Source organism: Apium graveolens, chromosome 11 (genome assembly GCF_009905375.1).
Source record: "Apium graveolens cultivar Ventura chromosome 11, ASM990537v1, whole genome shotgun sequence".
NCBI lineage: Eukaryota > Viridiplantae > Streptophyta > Magnoliopsida > Apiales > Apiaceae > Apium > Apium graveolens.
In genome coordinates this window covers 62,275,094-62,289,768 of record NC_133657.1, presented here as the reverse complement: position 1 = coordinate 62,289,768, position 14,675 = coordinate 62,275,094, and the positions used below count along the sequence as shown (strand labels likewise).

The following is a 14,675-nucleotide window of genomic DNA, read 5'->3' as shown; positions in this document are numbered from 1 at the left end:
CCAAAAATGATATCATCAACATAAATCTGGACCAGAAGTAAGTCCTTTCCATGGTTGAGGTAGAACAGTGTTTTGTCTATTGTCCCTCTGTTGAATCCACTTTCCAGAAGAAACTGAGATAAAGTCTCATACCATGCTCTAAGAGCTTGCTTAAGTCCATAAAGTGCTTTGTCAAGTCTGTAGACATAATCTGGATGTTTGGTATCTACAAAACCTGGAGGTTGTTCAACATATACCTCTTCCTCCAATTCTCCATTGAGAAAAGCACTTTTCACATCCATTTGAAAGACAGTAAACTTTTTGTGAGCAGCATAAGCCAAAAATATCCTTATGGCTTCTAACCTAGCAACTGGTGCAAACGTTTCATCATAATCAATTCCCTCCTGTTGAGAATATCCTTTTGCAACCAGCCTTGCCTTATTCCTTGTAATTATGCCATCACTGTCAGTTTTGTTTCTGAATACCGACTTTGTACCAACAACAGATCTATTCTTTGGTCTTGGTACTAGGGTCCAGACTTTGTTTCTTTCAAATTCATTTAACTCTTCCTGCATTGCTTGCACCCAATTAGCATCTTGAAGAGGTTCTTCCACTTTCTTTGGCTCAGTCTGAGAGAGAAAAGAATTGTAAAGACACTCATTTGAAGTACCTGTTCTAGTTCTGACACCTGCATCAGGATTTCCAATTATCAAATCAGGTGTATGTGATTTTGTCCACTTCCTTGCAGATGGAAGGTTTTCTCTAGAACTGGATGCTCCCCCATGATCCATGTTATCTTCATTTTCATTTTCTGATGCTCCCCCTGAAACTATGCTTTCTGAGTTGGATTCTTCAGTATTTAGATTTTCAGTACTATCAGAACTTGGCTTATCAGAACTTGACGAATCAGAACTTGAAGAGCCAGATGCATGTTCGAATGTTTCTTGAGATGTGGTAGGATTTTGAGTATGCTCCCCCTGCATAGGAGCATCTTCATTTAACGTAGTCACCACAGTTTCAATAACATCAGAGTTTAATCCATCAGAGTTTGCAGTATCAGGACTTAGACTGTCAGGATTTTCAATATCAGAATATGAGTCTTCATTTTCAAATCTCAGCTGATCATGGTCAACGAAATCTTTAAGACCAGTGATCTTCTTGTCATCAAAAGAGACATTGATAGATTCCATGACCACTTTTGTTCTCAAATTATAGACTCTGAAGGCTTTTGTGGAAAGTGGATATCCAACAAAGATTCCTTCATCAGCTTTTAGATCAAACTTTGATAGCTGTTCAGGATGAGTCTTGAGAACAAAACACTTGCATCCAAATACATGAAAATATTTCAGATTTGGCTTCTTTTTCTTTACCATCTCATATGGTATTTTTCCATGCTTGTTAATGAGTGTTGCATTTTGAGTAAAACAAGCAGTCTGCACAGCTTCAGCCCAGAAATAGGTTGGAAGCTTTGCTTCTTCAAGCATTGTACGTGCAGCTTCAATGAGAGTTCTATTCTTCCTTTCAACAACTCCATTTTGCTGTGGAGTTCCAGGAGCAGAAAATTCCTGCTTTATTCCATGGCTTTTGCAGAACTCTTCCATTATCAAATTCTTGAACTCAGTGCCATTATCACTCCTTAAAATTTTCACAGAATCTTTGACCATTTTATCCAGCTGTTTGACATGATCAATCAAGATAGATGCAGTTTCACTTTTTGTGTGCAAGAAATACACCCATGTGTATCTGGTGAACTCATCCACTATGACCAATGCATACTTCTTCTTTGCAATAGACATGACATTTACTGGACCAAATAGATCAACATGTATAAGATGATAAGGCTCAAGAATTGATGATTCAGTCTTGCTCTTGAATGAAGATTTTCTTTGTTTGGCTTTCTGACATGAATCACAAAGACCATCAGGAGCAAATAATGTGTTTGACAATCCACTCACAAGATCTTTCTTGACAAGTTCATTTATATTGTTGAAATTTAAATGAGAGAGTTTCTTATGCCAATTCCAGCTTTCTTCAATTGATGATCTACTTAACAGACAGATTGCAGAGCCATCAGTACTTATTGAAAGTTAGCTTCATAAATGTTACCATGTCTGTATCCTTTCAGAACAACTTTGCCTTTAGATTTACTCACAACTTCACAGTGTTCTTCAAAGAAATCAACATGATAACCTCTGTCACAGATTTGACTTATACTCAGTAGGTTGTGTTTAAGTCCTGAGACCAGAGCTACTTCTTTAATGATGACATTCCCAAGATTGATATTGCCATATCCCAATGTTTTTCCAATGTTGCCATCTTCATAAGAAACACTTGGGCCAGCTTTCTCCACAAAGTCTGATAGCAGGGCCTTATTTCCAGTCATATGACCTGAACATCCACTGTCCAGAACTAGAATATTTTTCCTGTTGCCCTGCAATCACAAAGACCACTAATTATTAGTTTTAAGGACCCAGACTTGCTTGGATCCTTTGGCCTTATTAGGTTTGTTAACATTTGCAGCGGATTTAGCATCAGAGTTTATGTTAACATTTTTCTTATCAGAATTTACATTATCAGACTTTGAATCAGAATTTACACTAGAAGGAACAATGGAAACTTTCTTCAAAGAAGGTTTTATTTAATAATAATCATAGTACAAACTATGATATTCCTTACAAGTATAAATGGAATGCCATAAACTACGACAATGAAAACAAGGATTTTGTGGTTTGTATCTAACTGACTGACTCTTAACTCCTGATTTTGAAGGTAAGGAGTTAATATTCTTATTTTTCCTGTAAAAAGAAGCCAGATGGTTAGAACTTCCACAGTTATGACATGTTTTCCTAGGAGCATCAGGAACAGGTTTATAATCATTGCTTTTATTCACACCTTCCTTTCCATTCCTATTTTTCCTAGGTGATTTTACCTTGTTTGCATTCTTGACATCTTTCAGCTTATGCTTAAGCTGCTTCTTTGTCATTAAGCCTATGTTTACTTCAGCTGTCTTTTCCTGTTTTAGTTTGTCAGAAGTTAATTCCTCTTTAACTTCTGATTTCTCATTATCAGACTTTACAGTTACAAACTTAACAGGTTTTAACTTTGGCTTTTGCTTAACAACAGGCTTAATTTCTTCAGTTCCTTTGTCATTCTTATTCTCTCCATAACCTAAGCCCTCTTTCCAATTTTCACTACTTAGCAAATTTTGAGTTGTTCTGCCAGAGTTAGTCCAAGTCCTGATTATCTTTCTTTCCTTTTCTAACTCAGTTTTTAGAGATTCATTCATTTTTAGCACTTCATCCCTAACATAAAAAGCATCATCTCTATCCTTCTGAGTTTGATGGAATATAACTAACTCTTTTTCTAAGAAATCATTTCTTTTCTTAAAAGCAAGATTTTCAGAAGTTAATCTTTCACATGTTAAGGTTTGATCTCTATAACTAACAAACATGGTTTTAAGATATCTTCTCAACTCATTAATATCATCAGTATGAAAAGCATAAGTAGTCTGAGGTACCTTTGTTTCAGCAGCTTCAGAACTGCTCTCAGCACTTTCTTTATCAGCATTTGCCATCAATGCATAGTTCTCCTCACTTTCAGAGTCTGAAGTGTCTGTCCAACTTTTCTGCTTTGTGATAAGAGCCTTGCCTCTGTCACCCTTTACCTTCTTGCAGTCAGGAGATATGTGGCCTTTCTCACCACAGTTATAGCATTTAACATTGGTGTAATCTCCTCTGTCAGACTTTCCTCCTCTGCCTTCAGATCTTCTGAAATTCTTCTTATCAGAACTTATGCTTTTTCTGGAAAACTTCTTTCCCTTCCTGAACTTCCTGTATGCAATCTTGGTGATTCCTTTCACCATAAGAGCACACAGCTTCATCATCTCCTCATCAGCATCGGTCTCAGGCAAGCTTTCAGAATCTGAGTCATCATCACTCTCAGAACTTGATGACTCAGTATCAGACTTTATGAAAAGAGCTTTACCCTTGTCTTACTTTGAGGAAGCTGCCTTGGGGAATTCTTCTTCAGCCTTAAGAGCGACTGTCCTTGACTTTCCTCCTTTCCTCTTGCTTCTTTGTTCCATCTCCAGCTCATGAGTCTTGAGCATTCCATAGATTTCGTCAAGAGTTGTTTCATCAAGATTGTAGTTGTCTCTTATTGTCGTTGCCTTCAAATCCCAGCATTCAGAAAGAGCTAACAGGAACTTAAGGTTTGAATCTTCAAGATCATACTCTTTATCAACCAATGACAAATCATTCAAAAGTTTGACATATCTATCATATAAATTATTCAATGACTCATTAGTCTTTGAGTCAAAGTGTTCATACTCTTGAGTGAGTATTGTCTTCATGTTCTTCTTAATTGTATCAGTTCCCTGACACCTTGTTTCCAGAGTATCCCATATCTCCTTAGCAGTCTTGTAGTTGATTACCCTGTTTGACATTACATTATCAATGGCACTATGCAGTAAGTGTCGTACCTTAGCATCCTTAGCAATTGATGCTATATCTTCAGCAGTATAATCACTCTTCTCCTTTGGTACGGTCATTGCTGCTTCACCTGCAACTGCAACAGCGAGTTTGGTTGGTTTGTGAGGACCTTCCTTGATTCTATCCAGGTATTCGGGATCTGTTGCTTCCAGAAACATGGTCATCCTTACCTTCCATATGGGATATTCAGATGGTCTCAGTATGGGGACTCTGATGGTCTCATACCAACTCTGAATTAGTGTCTTTGGTGGTTCCTCAGTTGTGGTAGGCTTAGTTGGAGTTTCTGTGTCCGACATGATTGTGTTTGGATCTTTAACTGTATGTAAGTTAACAGATAGGCTCTGATAGGTCACACACACACTGTAGAGGGGGTGAATACAGTGTATAGTACACTCAAATCGAACTTTAAGATCTTAAGTAACAGAAAACAAACTTTATTGAAATAATAAACTCTGTTACAGTATGGAACTGTTACCTCTCAGTGATGAACAAATATCACGAGAGCTGCTAGGGTTATATAGAATAATAACTTCGATAATGATAACGCTTTTAGTGTAAACCCTATGCCTGTGTTTATATACTACACAGTTACAAGATAATCGCTAATTGATATGGAATATAATTCTGCTTCCTAAAATATATCAATCAGATATCTTTTCTTCCAAGTATTCCATTCTTCACGGAATTCCTTCTTCATGCATATCTCTTCTTATGTTTATCTCGATCTTCTTTCCTTTAATCAGCTACTGTCCTTATCTGATTGTCCTTCAGCACTTAAGTTCTGATATCTATCTTCTGATGATTATCTCCTGATAATATAAGTACTGATATCCTTAAGTCCTGACTTCCAGTATAAGTACTGATCAACAGTTAAGTACTGATTTATCCTGTTCACGTAAGATCTGAAAGCTAAACATAAAACATATTAGCCATGACATTATCAAATATATCTAACAATCCCCTATAAACATTAAGAGGTACTTGTACTGCTAGTTAGTAAGAGTTTTAACAAACTCTGATTGTAACAGTTTTGGATCAGGATTTGATAAATTCTGATGGACCAAATACTGTGTCAGAATTTGTAAACTCTGAATTGGGTCAAGTCAAAAGACGAGATGTTAGAAATGCATCTTTGGAGATGCTCAGCTAAGCGAATGCAATTGTGTGGTCGCAATTAGAGGAAAGGGTTATTCCTTGAAGTATTCGACGAACAGGATCGAGACAAGACCATAACGTCTCAAAGCCGTAGATCTGCACCATAGCATTTTGACTTGTCGTCGTCTATGGAGTGTGGTTACACCAAACAGATAGAGATTTAAGGTGAAATATTTCATCTATATCCGGTAGCCATCGAAGTAGGGACTTGGGAGGGTTCAAACTCGGAAGGGTGCCGACTCTGAAAAACAAGTCATGATAAAATCTGATATGCATTTTTGTATGGATTTGTGGGGGATTGTTAGAAAATGGAAATTTGAGGAAACATGTAATATGTCTTCTTGATGTAATTTCTGAATAATAATAAGTTGAGGTTGTTCCTTGCTATAAGACATAAACTTTCATATTTGGATCTAAAATATTTTTTTAGTGAAATCCATGTAGAAATAAGAGTAAGAATGCTTATTTGTATAAGAGTTGTTTCGATTTTAGCTGAGAAGCATATTGTGAATTTTATGCAATATTCAGGACCTGAGGCTAGAGGTTCAGGGCCTGATGATGTGCTGAAATAAGTTTCTGCAATGTTCAGGGCCTGAGGTTGGAAGCTCAGGACCTGATGGCATGCTGAAAACGTTTCTGGAATGTTCAGGGCCTGAGGCTAGAGGTCAGGTCCTGAGGTGCTGAAAAGTTTTTGTTTGTTTAGGGCCTGAGGCTTATGCTCAGGGTCTAAACTAGAAACCAATTGCTAAAGCTATATAAACATGTTTTGTATAAATAAGTATATTATATATTAATATTTGAGTGAGGATTATTATTATTTTAATAATAATAATAATTAGACTCTTATACAATATATAATAGATCAGATTACATACGTTACTTCTGCAGAAAAGAACAAAAGTTGAAGTGTGTGAAAATCGGAGAGGGAGATAGATTGGGGAAAATAGATAGAAACCCTAGAACATCATCTCTCTGGCTCTCTCCCACATATACATATAAATATATATATATATTCATTTATTTTCTTGGTGAATTGAGGTGCTGGTCGTTGTTGAGCCTTCTCGTATCTGTGAACGGATCGCTCTGAGTTGTTTTATCGTGAAAGTGATATTGCGGCAACCCATCAGAGCGTAAGTGGGGTAATAATCTCTTCAAGAATAGTCAAGTCTTCTCGAGGGTTTGGCGACTCAGGTGATTCTCTAATTCTGATAAAACTTCATAGAGCTAAGTGATTTCTCTAATTTCTTGTCAATTCGGTCTCTAATTATGTATTGTTTGTACCTTCGTGTTTGTTTCGTTACCTTGTTAAATTTGTCTATTCTTGTTAATTTGTTATATATAATTGTCTCATTGTTGCGCGCATAGTAATATTCCTATGACCGTGTATTATCTTCTTTCGGTTAATGGTTTAGTCTGTATTTCGAAATTTAACAGTTTTTGATATGTAATATTGCTCTTGGTAAAGTTACTGATACGTATCTTGCATCGAGTTGTAGCTTGCTATATTTCCCACAGGGAAGAAAGAGGCGCTGTTTACTCTTCTTCCTCGGGTTCTTGGACTCGAACAGTTATACCTAATACTGTGTTTCGTAGTAATATATATCAAGATGGGGCTACAGTACTAACTCCTACTACAATTGTCAATAATTGCCCCTACTGGAGGTATACATATAATGTTGCACAAACGGGCCGTAATTCTAATGCTTTGGTTAAGTTTGAGTTTGAAAGTAATGAGTTTAAGGAGATGCCTGTATTTGATCATGAGTCGGTAGATGGAAAAGATTTTGATTTTGTGAATATAAAGGATTGTCTTGCTGTTATGGTGTATAACAAAATAGAGACTGTAGTTAGTTCCGTGGATGTACATTCTCTGGACGAGGTATCTGGCATTTGGATTAAGATGTACACCATGGAACCAATAGATGTTGAACCGATAAATGCAGTTGATGTTCCAAGTGTGCAGGTGTTAAAGGGATATGTATGTGGTGGTGAGATAGTGTTTAATGATCAAGGTAAACTTTTCTGCTATGATCTCGAAACAAAGGTGATTACTAGCTTTCTGGGTTGTAGCGGGTTTTTCACAGCAGATTGTTCTAATTATACTCCTAGTTACTTAACTTTATACTACATAAGTTACTTGTTTCTTGTTGATATAAATCAAGCCACACACCTGTGGTTTACGTATTTAATCTGTTTAATGAAATGCTCCTTAGAAAATATAATTTATAAATAAAAAAAAGTATTTTTAGCTGTATTCATTTCTTTCTTTTTTTGAAGAAAAATAGATCAAAAAGAACAAAAAATCCGTCAAACGTCAGAGTATAATATATCATAAGGAAATTAGGGTAATTTTTTTCGCTAAATTCGCCACTCATTTTGAACAATTGCATCTATAAATCATGCGGGTGCAGGTGAGCCTGATGTGATAGTCATGCTTATTAACGCACTGGTTGTCATATTTATTAACGCACTTCGTTACTCTAGCCCGTTTTAAACTTAGCATTAACAATCAGCTTCGGGATTTATAGTTTTATAGGTTCGTAGGTTTGACGGTGTCCTCCTGTTGTGCTGCCACACAAACCTCCGTCAAAGAAATGAACTATATAGGAAACTTAAAAAGTGTTCCTAAATCAAAGGAGAAATCTTTCAACTAATTACTTTACTTTGGACAATCAGGAGAGAAATCTTTCAACTAATTAACTTACTTTTTCACAGAACTATTGTAAAAATTCAGTCGAAAAAACCCTGTGTTCTTGCATGATAACACAGGCACAAGCACTGGTGATTGGTCTACTTCCATTGAACAAAGATACACATACATACAGCTGCTTGCAAAGAAAGAGTAGTGCTAGGTGTACAGAATTGTGTACAAAAATTTTGTATGGATATTTTAATTGGGCTTGTTGATGCGAATACAGGAGTCATTCCAATTAAAACTCACCAAATCTCATTCTGTACAAAGTTTTGTACACAATTCTGTACATCAAACATTTTCCGTAAAGAAAATCAGGTTCAACGTTTAGAAATTGAGCCAAGTAATAGTGCTCGCTTAGTCAATTAGCCATTTCAAAAACAAACCCAAGAATACGATCAAGTAGCTCAATCTACAACAAACTGATGTAGAAGCAAAGCTTAAAAAACTTCCAGCAGTTGTGTTTGTACTCAACACAACAACAGTCCAATCATTTTGTTCACCAATGCCAGCTCCACTGTACTTAGAACTCTTCAGATAGTTACCATAAAATCTTTGAGTAAAGTTATTTAAAACCAGATTTGGAACCCTGTTCACAACACAAACAGACAACATTATTGCGTCTGTCGTGGTACTGATGTTGATCTTGCATTTTTTAAGAATGTCCGGAACTCCAGGGATACTGTTTGGATCAGTTACTTGTGAACAAGATTCCCCTTCTAGTTGTTTGGCTATTTCCTTGGCAAAACATGATGCCTTTTTATTCATTGTCAATGCAGATACGTTTTGTGATTTCCTGAAATTGTTAATGCCTTTAAGAAGGCTTTCTTTTTCATCTGCAAATCAAGGAAAATTAGGAATTAGTATAATCAAAAATCACGTTTAAAATTTTACCCTAAACCAGTATACACTACAAACTGTTTTAGGCCGTCGTCTCAAGGCCGTAACAAGTATTGACTATCGAGATTTGACGCCTCAGAACTGTTTTTAACCATTGTAAATTAGTGTTTCCTAATGACGATATACAAGATATGTTAATATATTTAGAAGAAGAGATAGTACTGGGTTGTTTGCCACCGGTAACTGATGTAAGCAGCAAGAGACTGGCCAGCAGAAGAGGAGAAGTTAGGAGACGAAGACGATGAGTAAAGGAAGCCATTTCGATCATCTTGAAAGTATACATGTGGTTGATAAGCTCAAAGATTCAGGTTTGTTATATATATATATAAAAGATCATTTGCAATATCTAAGCTAGTGGCCAATCTCGATATGATTATTGTTTAGGGAATTGATAGTTTTGGTTATCTATGGAGGGGACATTGTTTCTTAAATCCTACAATATTGCTTCTGGCAAAGCATTGGTGAATGCATGAACTCTTAGCACTGTTATCCATTACATTTAAACCACAACTAGATAATATATAAAGTACACAACTGGATTCTTGATCTTCTACATACAGTCTACTGCTACGTCATCTCTGAGTTAACTAATTTTTATCATAATTTGTATGTTGCTCCCAGTCTATGAGCTTGATTCCTGAATCCTCGCAAATTACACCGAGTCTTTTCACATGCATTAATATTATTCCCTCTGTCCCTTCTTAATTTTCATATTTTCTATTTTATCGGTATAATTAATCATTTTTTATCAAAAATTAAATACTAATATTATATTAAAAAAAACTGACAATTATATATTAAATTATAGGGAATTTATCACAAATTACATCGAGTCTTTTGACATGCATTATTAATACCACCCAAGTACCTAGGGTCTTGTCCATATATATAGTAATAATAAGAAGAGAAAATATTGAGTCAAAATAAATTCAAAGAATTCACATAAACTAGCTCTATAAGCTGCGAGACATAGTCATGATCTAATATTATTATTATAAAATTTGTGTGTTTATGAAATAACATATAATTCCGGTTACGAGAAGTTACTTTGATTTGTGTGCGGTCTTTTCTATAAGGTTGAATTTTTTCGGTTTTTGTATTTTATAGCCGATATGAGACACAACCATTTTCAAAACTTATATGTAATAAATGTATACATGTTATAGAATTGAAAAATATGGTATGATGTGAGATGAACCTCTTTTTAATTTTGTATTTTCATAAGAGATGTACTTGAAAGTGTTTAAAATTTTTAATTTTTTAATTATTACTGTATAACATGAAAATTCATTATTTGACAATATTATGTTAATCTTACCTTAATTTCTTATATCTTGTATGTATATGTATACGTATGTTTGTTTGTATGTATATATATATATGTATGTTTGTATGTATGTATATATATATATATATGTATGGATATATGTATGTATGGATGGATGTGTGCATGTATTATTGTGAACTTATAATTCAAATTATAATCCAAGTATTATACGTATCTAAATAAGAATACGATAATTGTTTTTTCGTTCGAAATAGAGTTCCTTGTACTATAATTGGAATAAGTAGAATATTACATACAATATATTAAATGCGATAATGATAAATATATAAAATTATAATAATATTAGAATTTTAGTCGATGCGTCCTTAATATACAATAATGGAGTAGTAATAAATATATATTTAATAGTAATTAATGAGCTAGATGTAATTAATATATGTTATTAAATTTGATATTTATTAATACATATTCATGAGGGGTACTTAAGTAATTTTAAATTAATAAATTGTCTCAATGAACCCTCTAGTTGCTCTATTATATATATAATAGATTAGGGCTTGAGATCCTTGTTTCCATTAGCAATAGCATATGTGCATCTTTAGAATAGATTTTTTTTCAATTACATGAGACTCCAAAAATTTTCTACAACATAAAAGTGTGTTTTCCTAGTGCACATTACAAGTTCGTAAATTGTTTATTTATGTCAAAGTGATATGCATCCGAAAAAATTGCATTATGACTAGCGTTGTTGAAGAGAGTAAAAGTTCTCATTGGGACTCTTTGTAATAACCCCAATTTTTGGGAATTTTTGAAACCCTTATGAATAGTGTTTTTGCTGAATGAGAAAACTTTTCATGCCACGCTATGTAGGGGTTCTGTTATTGATCTTATGGGATATTATTAGTACTCTATGTGGTATATAAGTGTATGTAAAGATCGTCAGAATCCAATTCCGAACACTTTGGTTTTTCCCGGAAATCCATAAGATACGGAGAGAATTGAGTATAAGGTAACAGAATAAAAAGGATTTAAATTAAAGGATTATAATAGAGGATCATAAAAAGGAATATAATGTATTGAGAAAGGTTAAGGGAACCTAAGTAATAAGATCCCGGGTATGATCCTTCAAACGATAAACGAGAACGAAAGTTAAGCGAACCGTACAACAGATCAGCGGTCATTAGGCAAACGATTAGGAAGTTAATCAAAGGGATTAATGGGAGTGATGTCATCCAACCAATAGAAAGGAGACAAGGAAGGGAGGATGACATCATAAGGGTGACATAAGCATGACATGGAAGGAAGGAGGTGTGGTTGATTTAGGACCACACAAATTCAAGGGCAAGGTGGTAATTTGCTAAATCAAAAACAAAACCAAGCCAACCAACTAGCAAATCATTTCATCAAAAATCAAAAAAATCAGCCAAGGCATTGTTCTTCATATTAGCTCTCGGCTTTTTGCCTTTTTCAAAGAAAAAAATTTCCAAAATCAAGATCCAAGCATCCTTAATTGGTAAGAAAATTCCCTAACCATCTTTATGCTTAGTTATGGCTATATCATGAGTTTAAGCCATTAATTCTTTCTCTAGCTTCTTCATTTAATCAATGAAGAAGACAATGAATAGTGTTTTCAAGTTTTTAACTTGAACTTTTCTTGTTTTTCTTGAAGATCCAAGCTTCCCTAAGGCTTCTCCAAGCTTATTAAGGCTTCCTAGCTCAACCCACCACTCCAAGGAAGGTATACCATTTTCAAACCCTAGGTTCATATATATTATAAGTGATTTTGATGAGTAGGATGTTATGGTATCTTATTGTTATGATTAGAGTTTGAGGTTTGGTATGGTAGTGAAATGAGATGGTAATTTTGTGGTTTTGATTTAAAGAAACTTAAGTATGATTAAAGTTAGGTTTAAGCATATGTATGAATGATTAAAATTGAATTGGTTGGGATTGTTATGATGTGATAAGGATGGGTGTTTGTTGTGTGTTGGATTTGAGGATGGTTTGTGTTGATTGTGGATAGTTTAAAAAATGGGAAATCGCGTAAACATAGCCGTCGTAACGTCCGATTTTCTTTGGACTGTTTTTGTGCATAGCATTAGGACCCGAGAACCCCCTGCTAAATTGTGACCACTGCCATGTTTAGATAGCTCATGTTACGAGCTTCGTTTTGATATGTAGTTCGTTCGATTCCGATTTACGGTTTAGGAGAAACGACCGTTTCAAGTAACGGCGTTTCACGAACGAAACTTTTTCCCTCGCCTTACTTTGAAATGTAGGTTAAAGACCAAAAAGGGTTAATTAATGCATGAAACATTTATGGTAAGTGTTTTAGGCAGTTGGTAAGTCACTCGCGAAGGAATCGCTTTAAAACTCGTAAAGGTTAAATTATTAAAAATGGTGGAGCCGAGGGTACCCGAGTGACTTAAGCGAATCAGTGAGCGCAAAACAAGCGTTAGAGTCTAAGTTAGTTAAAGTATAGAATTACAAGTGATTTTGGTTTAATTCCAACTTACTTGTTGTTTATAGGTTACCAGACTCGTCCCGAGCCATTCGTAACCCCCAGTCGCTCAGGCAAGTATTCTACCCGTTATACTGTTGTTGTGATGTAAATATATGTATATGCATTATCTTGTGATATTGCATGATTGCTATTTAGCAAATGTTGCGATATATTGTAGCATGTGATATGGTATATATGCATGCATGTTTTATATTCTTGAGATATATATCTGTTGGTTTATTCGATAATACCTATGCTAGAGGATAGTTGTATCTTGCATATACCCTTAGTATAGGGACTCAAAGGTGAAAATATTTTCTAAAACCGGGAGTCGAGGATCCCGAGTAGATTTTATATATATGGATTTGGATATTTATTTATATATATATTTATATATATATATGGTTATAGTTTTCCAAACTATTAATCGAATAAGATTTATTCGATAACTTTAAACTCTATTTTATACTTGAATATTATTTCGAATATTATTCGAGGGCTTATGACTCTTTTATTTATTTATCTGAATATTATTTGAATATTCATTCGAGGACTTATGACTCCTTTATATTATTATGAATATTATTTAAATATTCATTTGAGGATCTATGACTCCGATTATGTACTGAATTATATTCTTTATTTTATTAAAGAATAAGGTGTTAATAATCAAACTTATTTTCGATTATTCAACTAAAGATAATACTTTCATATAAGTATATCTTTGGTTATTTAATGATTATTTCAAGTATAAGCTTTAATACTTCTACTTCAAGTATTTTTATAAAGATTATTCTTTATGGGAATATTATTTAAATAATAATATTCAGTCATTTTCTAAAATATTCTGGGGACTGATTTACTTCATTAAATCAGCCTTACTCCAAACACTCTTTAAAGTGTTTTCGAGTCTTCAAAATGATTTTTAAAAGTCAGAGCGGATCCCAAAAACTCATTTTTATATTTAAGATCTTCCTTTTAAGGGGATTTAAATACTCGCTCAAAACCTGGGGAATCCGGCTCTGTGGTGTATTTTATATTCGCAACAAGGTTGCAGATTTGGTAAATGAATTGATTACTTGCCCAACGTTCGGGAAGTAAGCCCCTCTCATTGAGTCGGCATAAGCGACAGGCCGGGGTACGGTCTATTATTGTGTAAGTGGCTCAGTGGGAGTCCATCAAATGCATAAGTGGCTGAGTGGCAGTCCAGCATAGGTCTTAATTATGACCAGGGTGATGACCAGTGGGGAATTCGTCCATCTACTAGTAGAAAAGGTTACTTATTGGTATCTTTGCCTGATCAGCAAGATATCGGGTTTATGCCAAAATTCTTTTCCTTTCCAAAATTCATTGGATGTTTCGAACTCTGTTCATACTTCACATAACAGAGGTTCCAGGAAATGTTTTCGGGATATATATGTATGTGGATATATATATATATCGGGACTAAATAAAGTATCTCATAACTTTTTCATTCAATAATATTTCAAAGATTGAATCTATTCAAGTCTTATCTTGTGGTCTCATCAGTGGGATGAACTTTTGAAATTGATTATAACTTGAACGGTGGTAGTTCAAGTAGTAATTGGGAATGAGATAAGTGTAGTGAAGTATTTGGTAACTTCATCTTTTAAACTTATATCTAATTAATAATTGTCTTATGAATGA

General features: G+C 34.5%; 1 protein-coding gene across 1 annotated transcript; it reads right to left on the bottom strand.

Moving 5' to 3' along the window:
* Positions 1 to 8,673: 8,673 nt before the first annotated feature.
* On the bottom strand, positions 8,674 to 9,475 carry LOC141695543 (putative GPI-anchored protein At3g06035). The gene is made up of 2 exons (XM_074499782.1): positions 9,379 to 9,475; positions 8,674 to 9,152 (listed from the first exon to the last, which is right to left on the bottom strand). The coding sequence occupies exons 1-2, from the start codon at positions 9,473 to 9,475 to the stop codon at positions 8,674 to 8,676; spliced, it is 576 nt and encodes a 191-aa protein (XP_074355883.1).
* Between the last annotated feature and the right edge of the window lie 5,200 nt (positions 9,476 to 14,675).

What these genes read in the sequence shown, in the direction of transcription:
- LOC141695543 (XM_074499782.1), bottom strand. Translation starts at nt 9,475, where the DNA reads ATGGCTTCCTTTACTCATCGTCTTCGTCTCCTAACTTCTCCTCTTCTG. An exon ending in TACCGGTGGCAAACAACCCA is followed by an intron (nt 9,153 to 9,378) that starts GTACTATCTCTT and finishes CTTGATTTGCAG; the next exon opens with ATGAAAAAGAAAGCCTTCTT.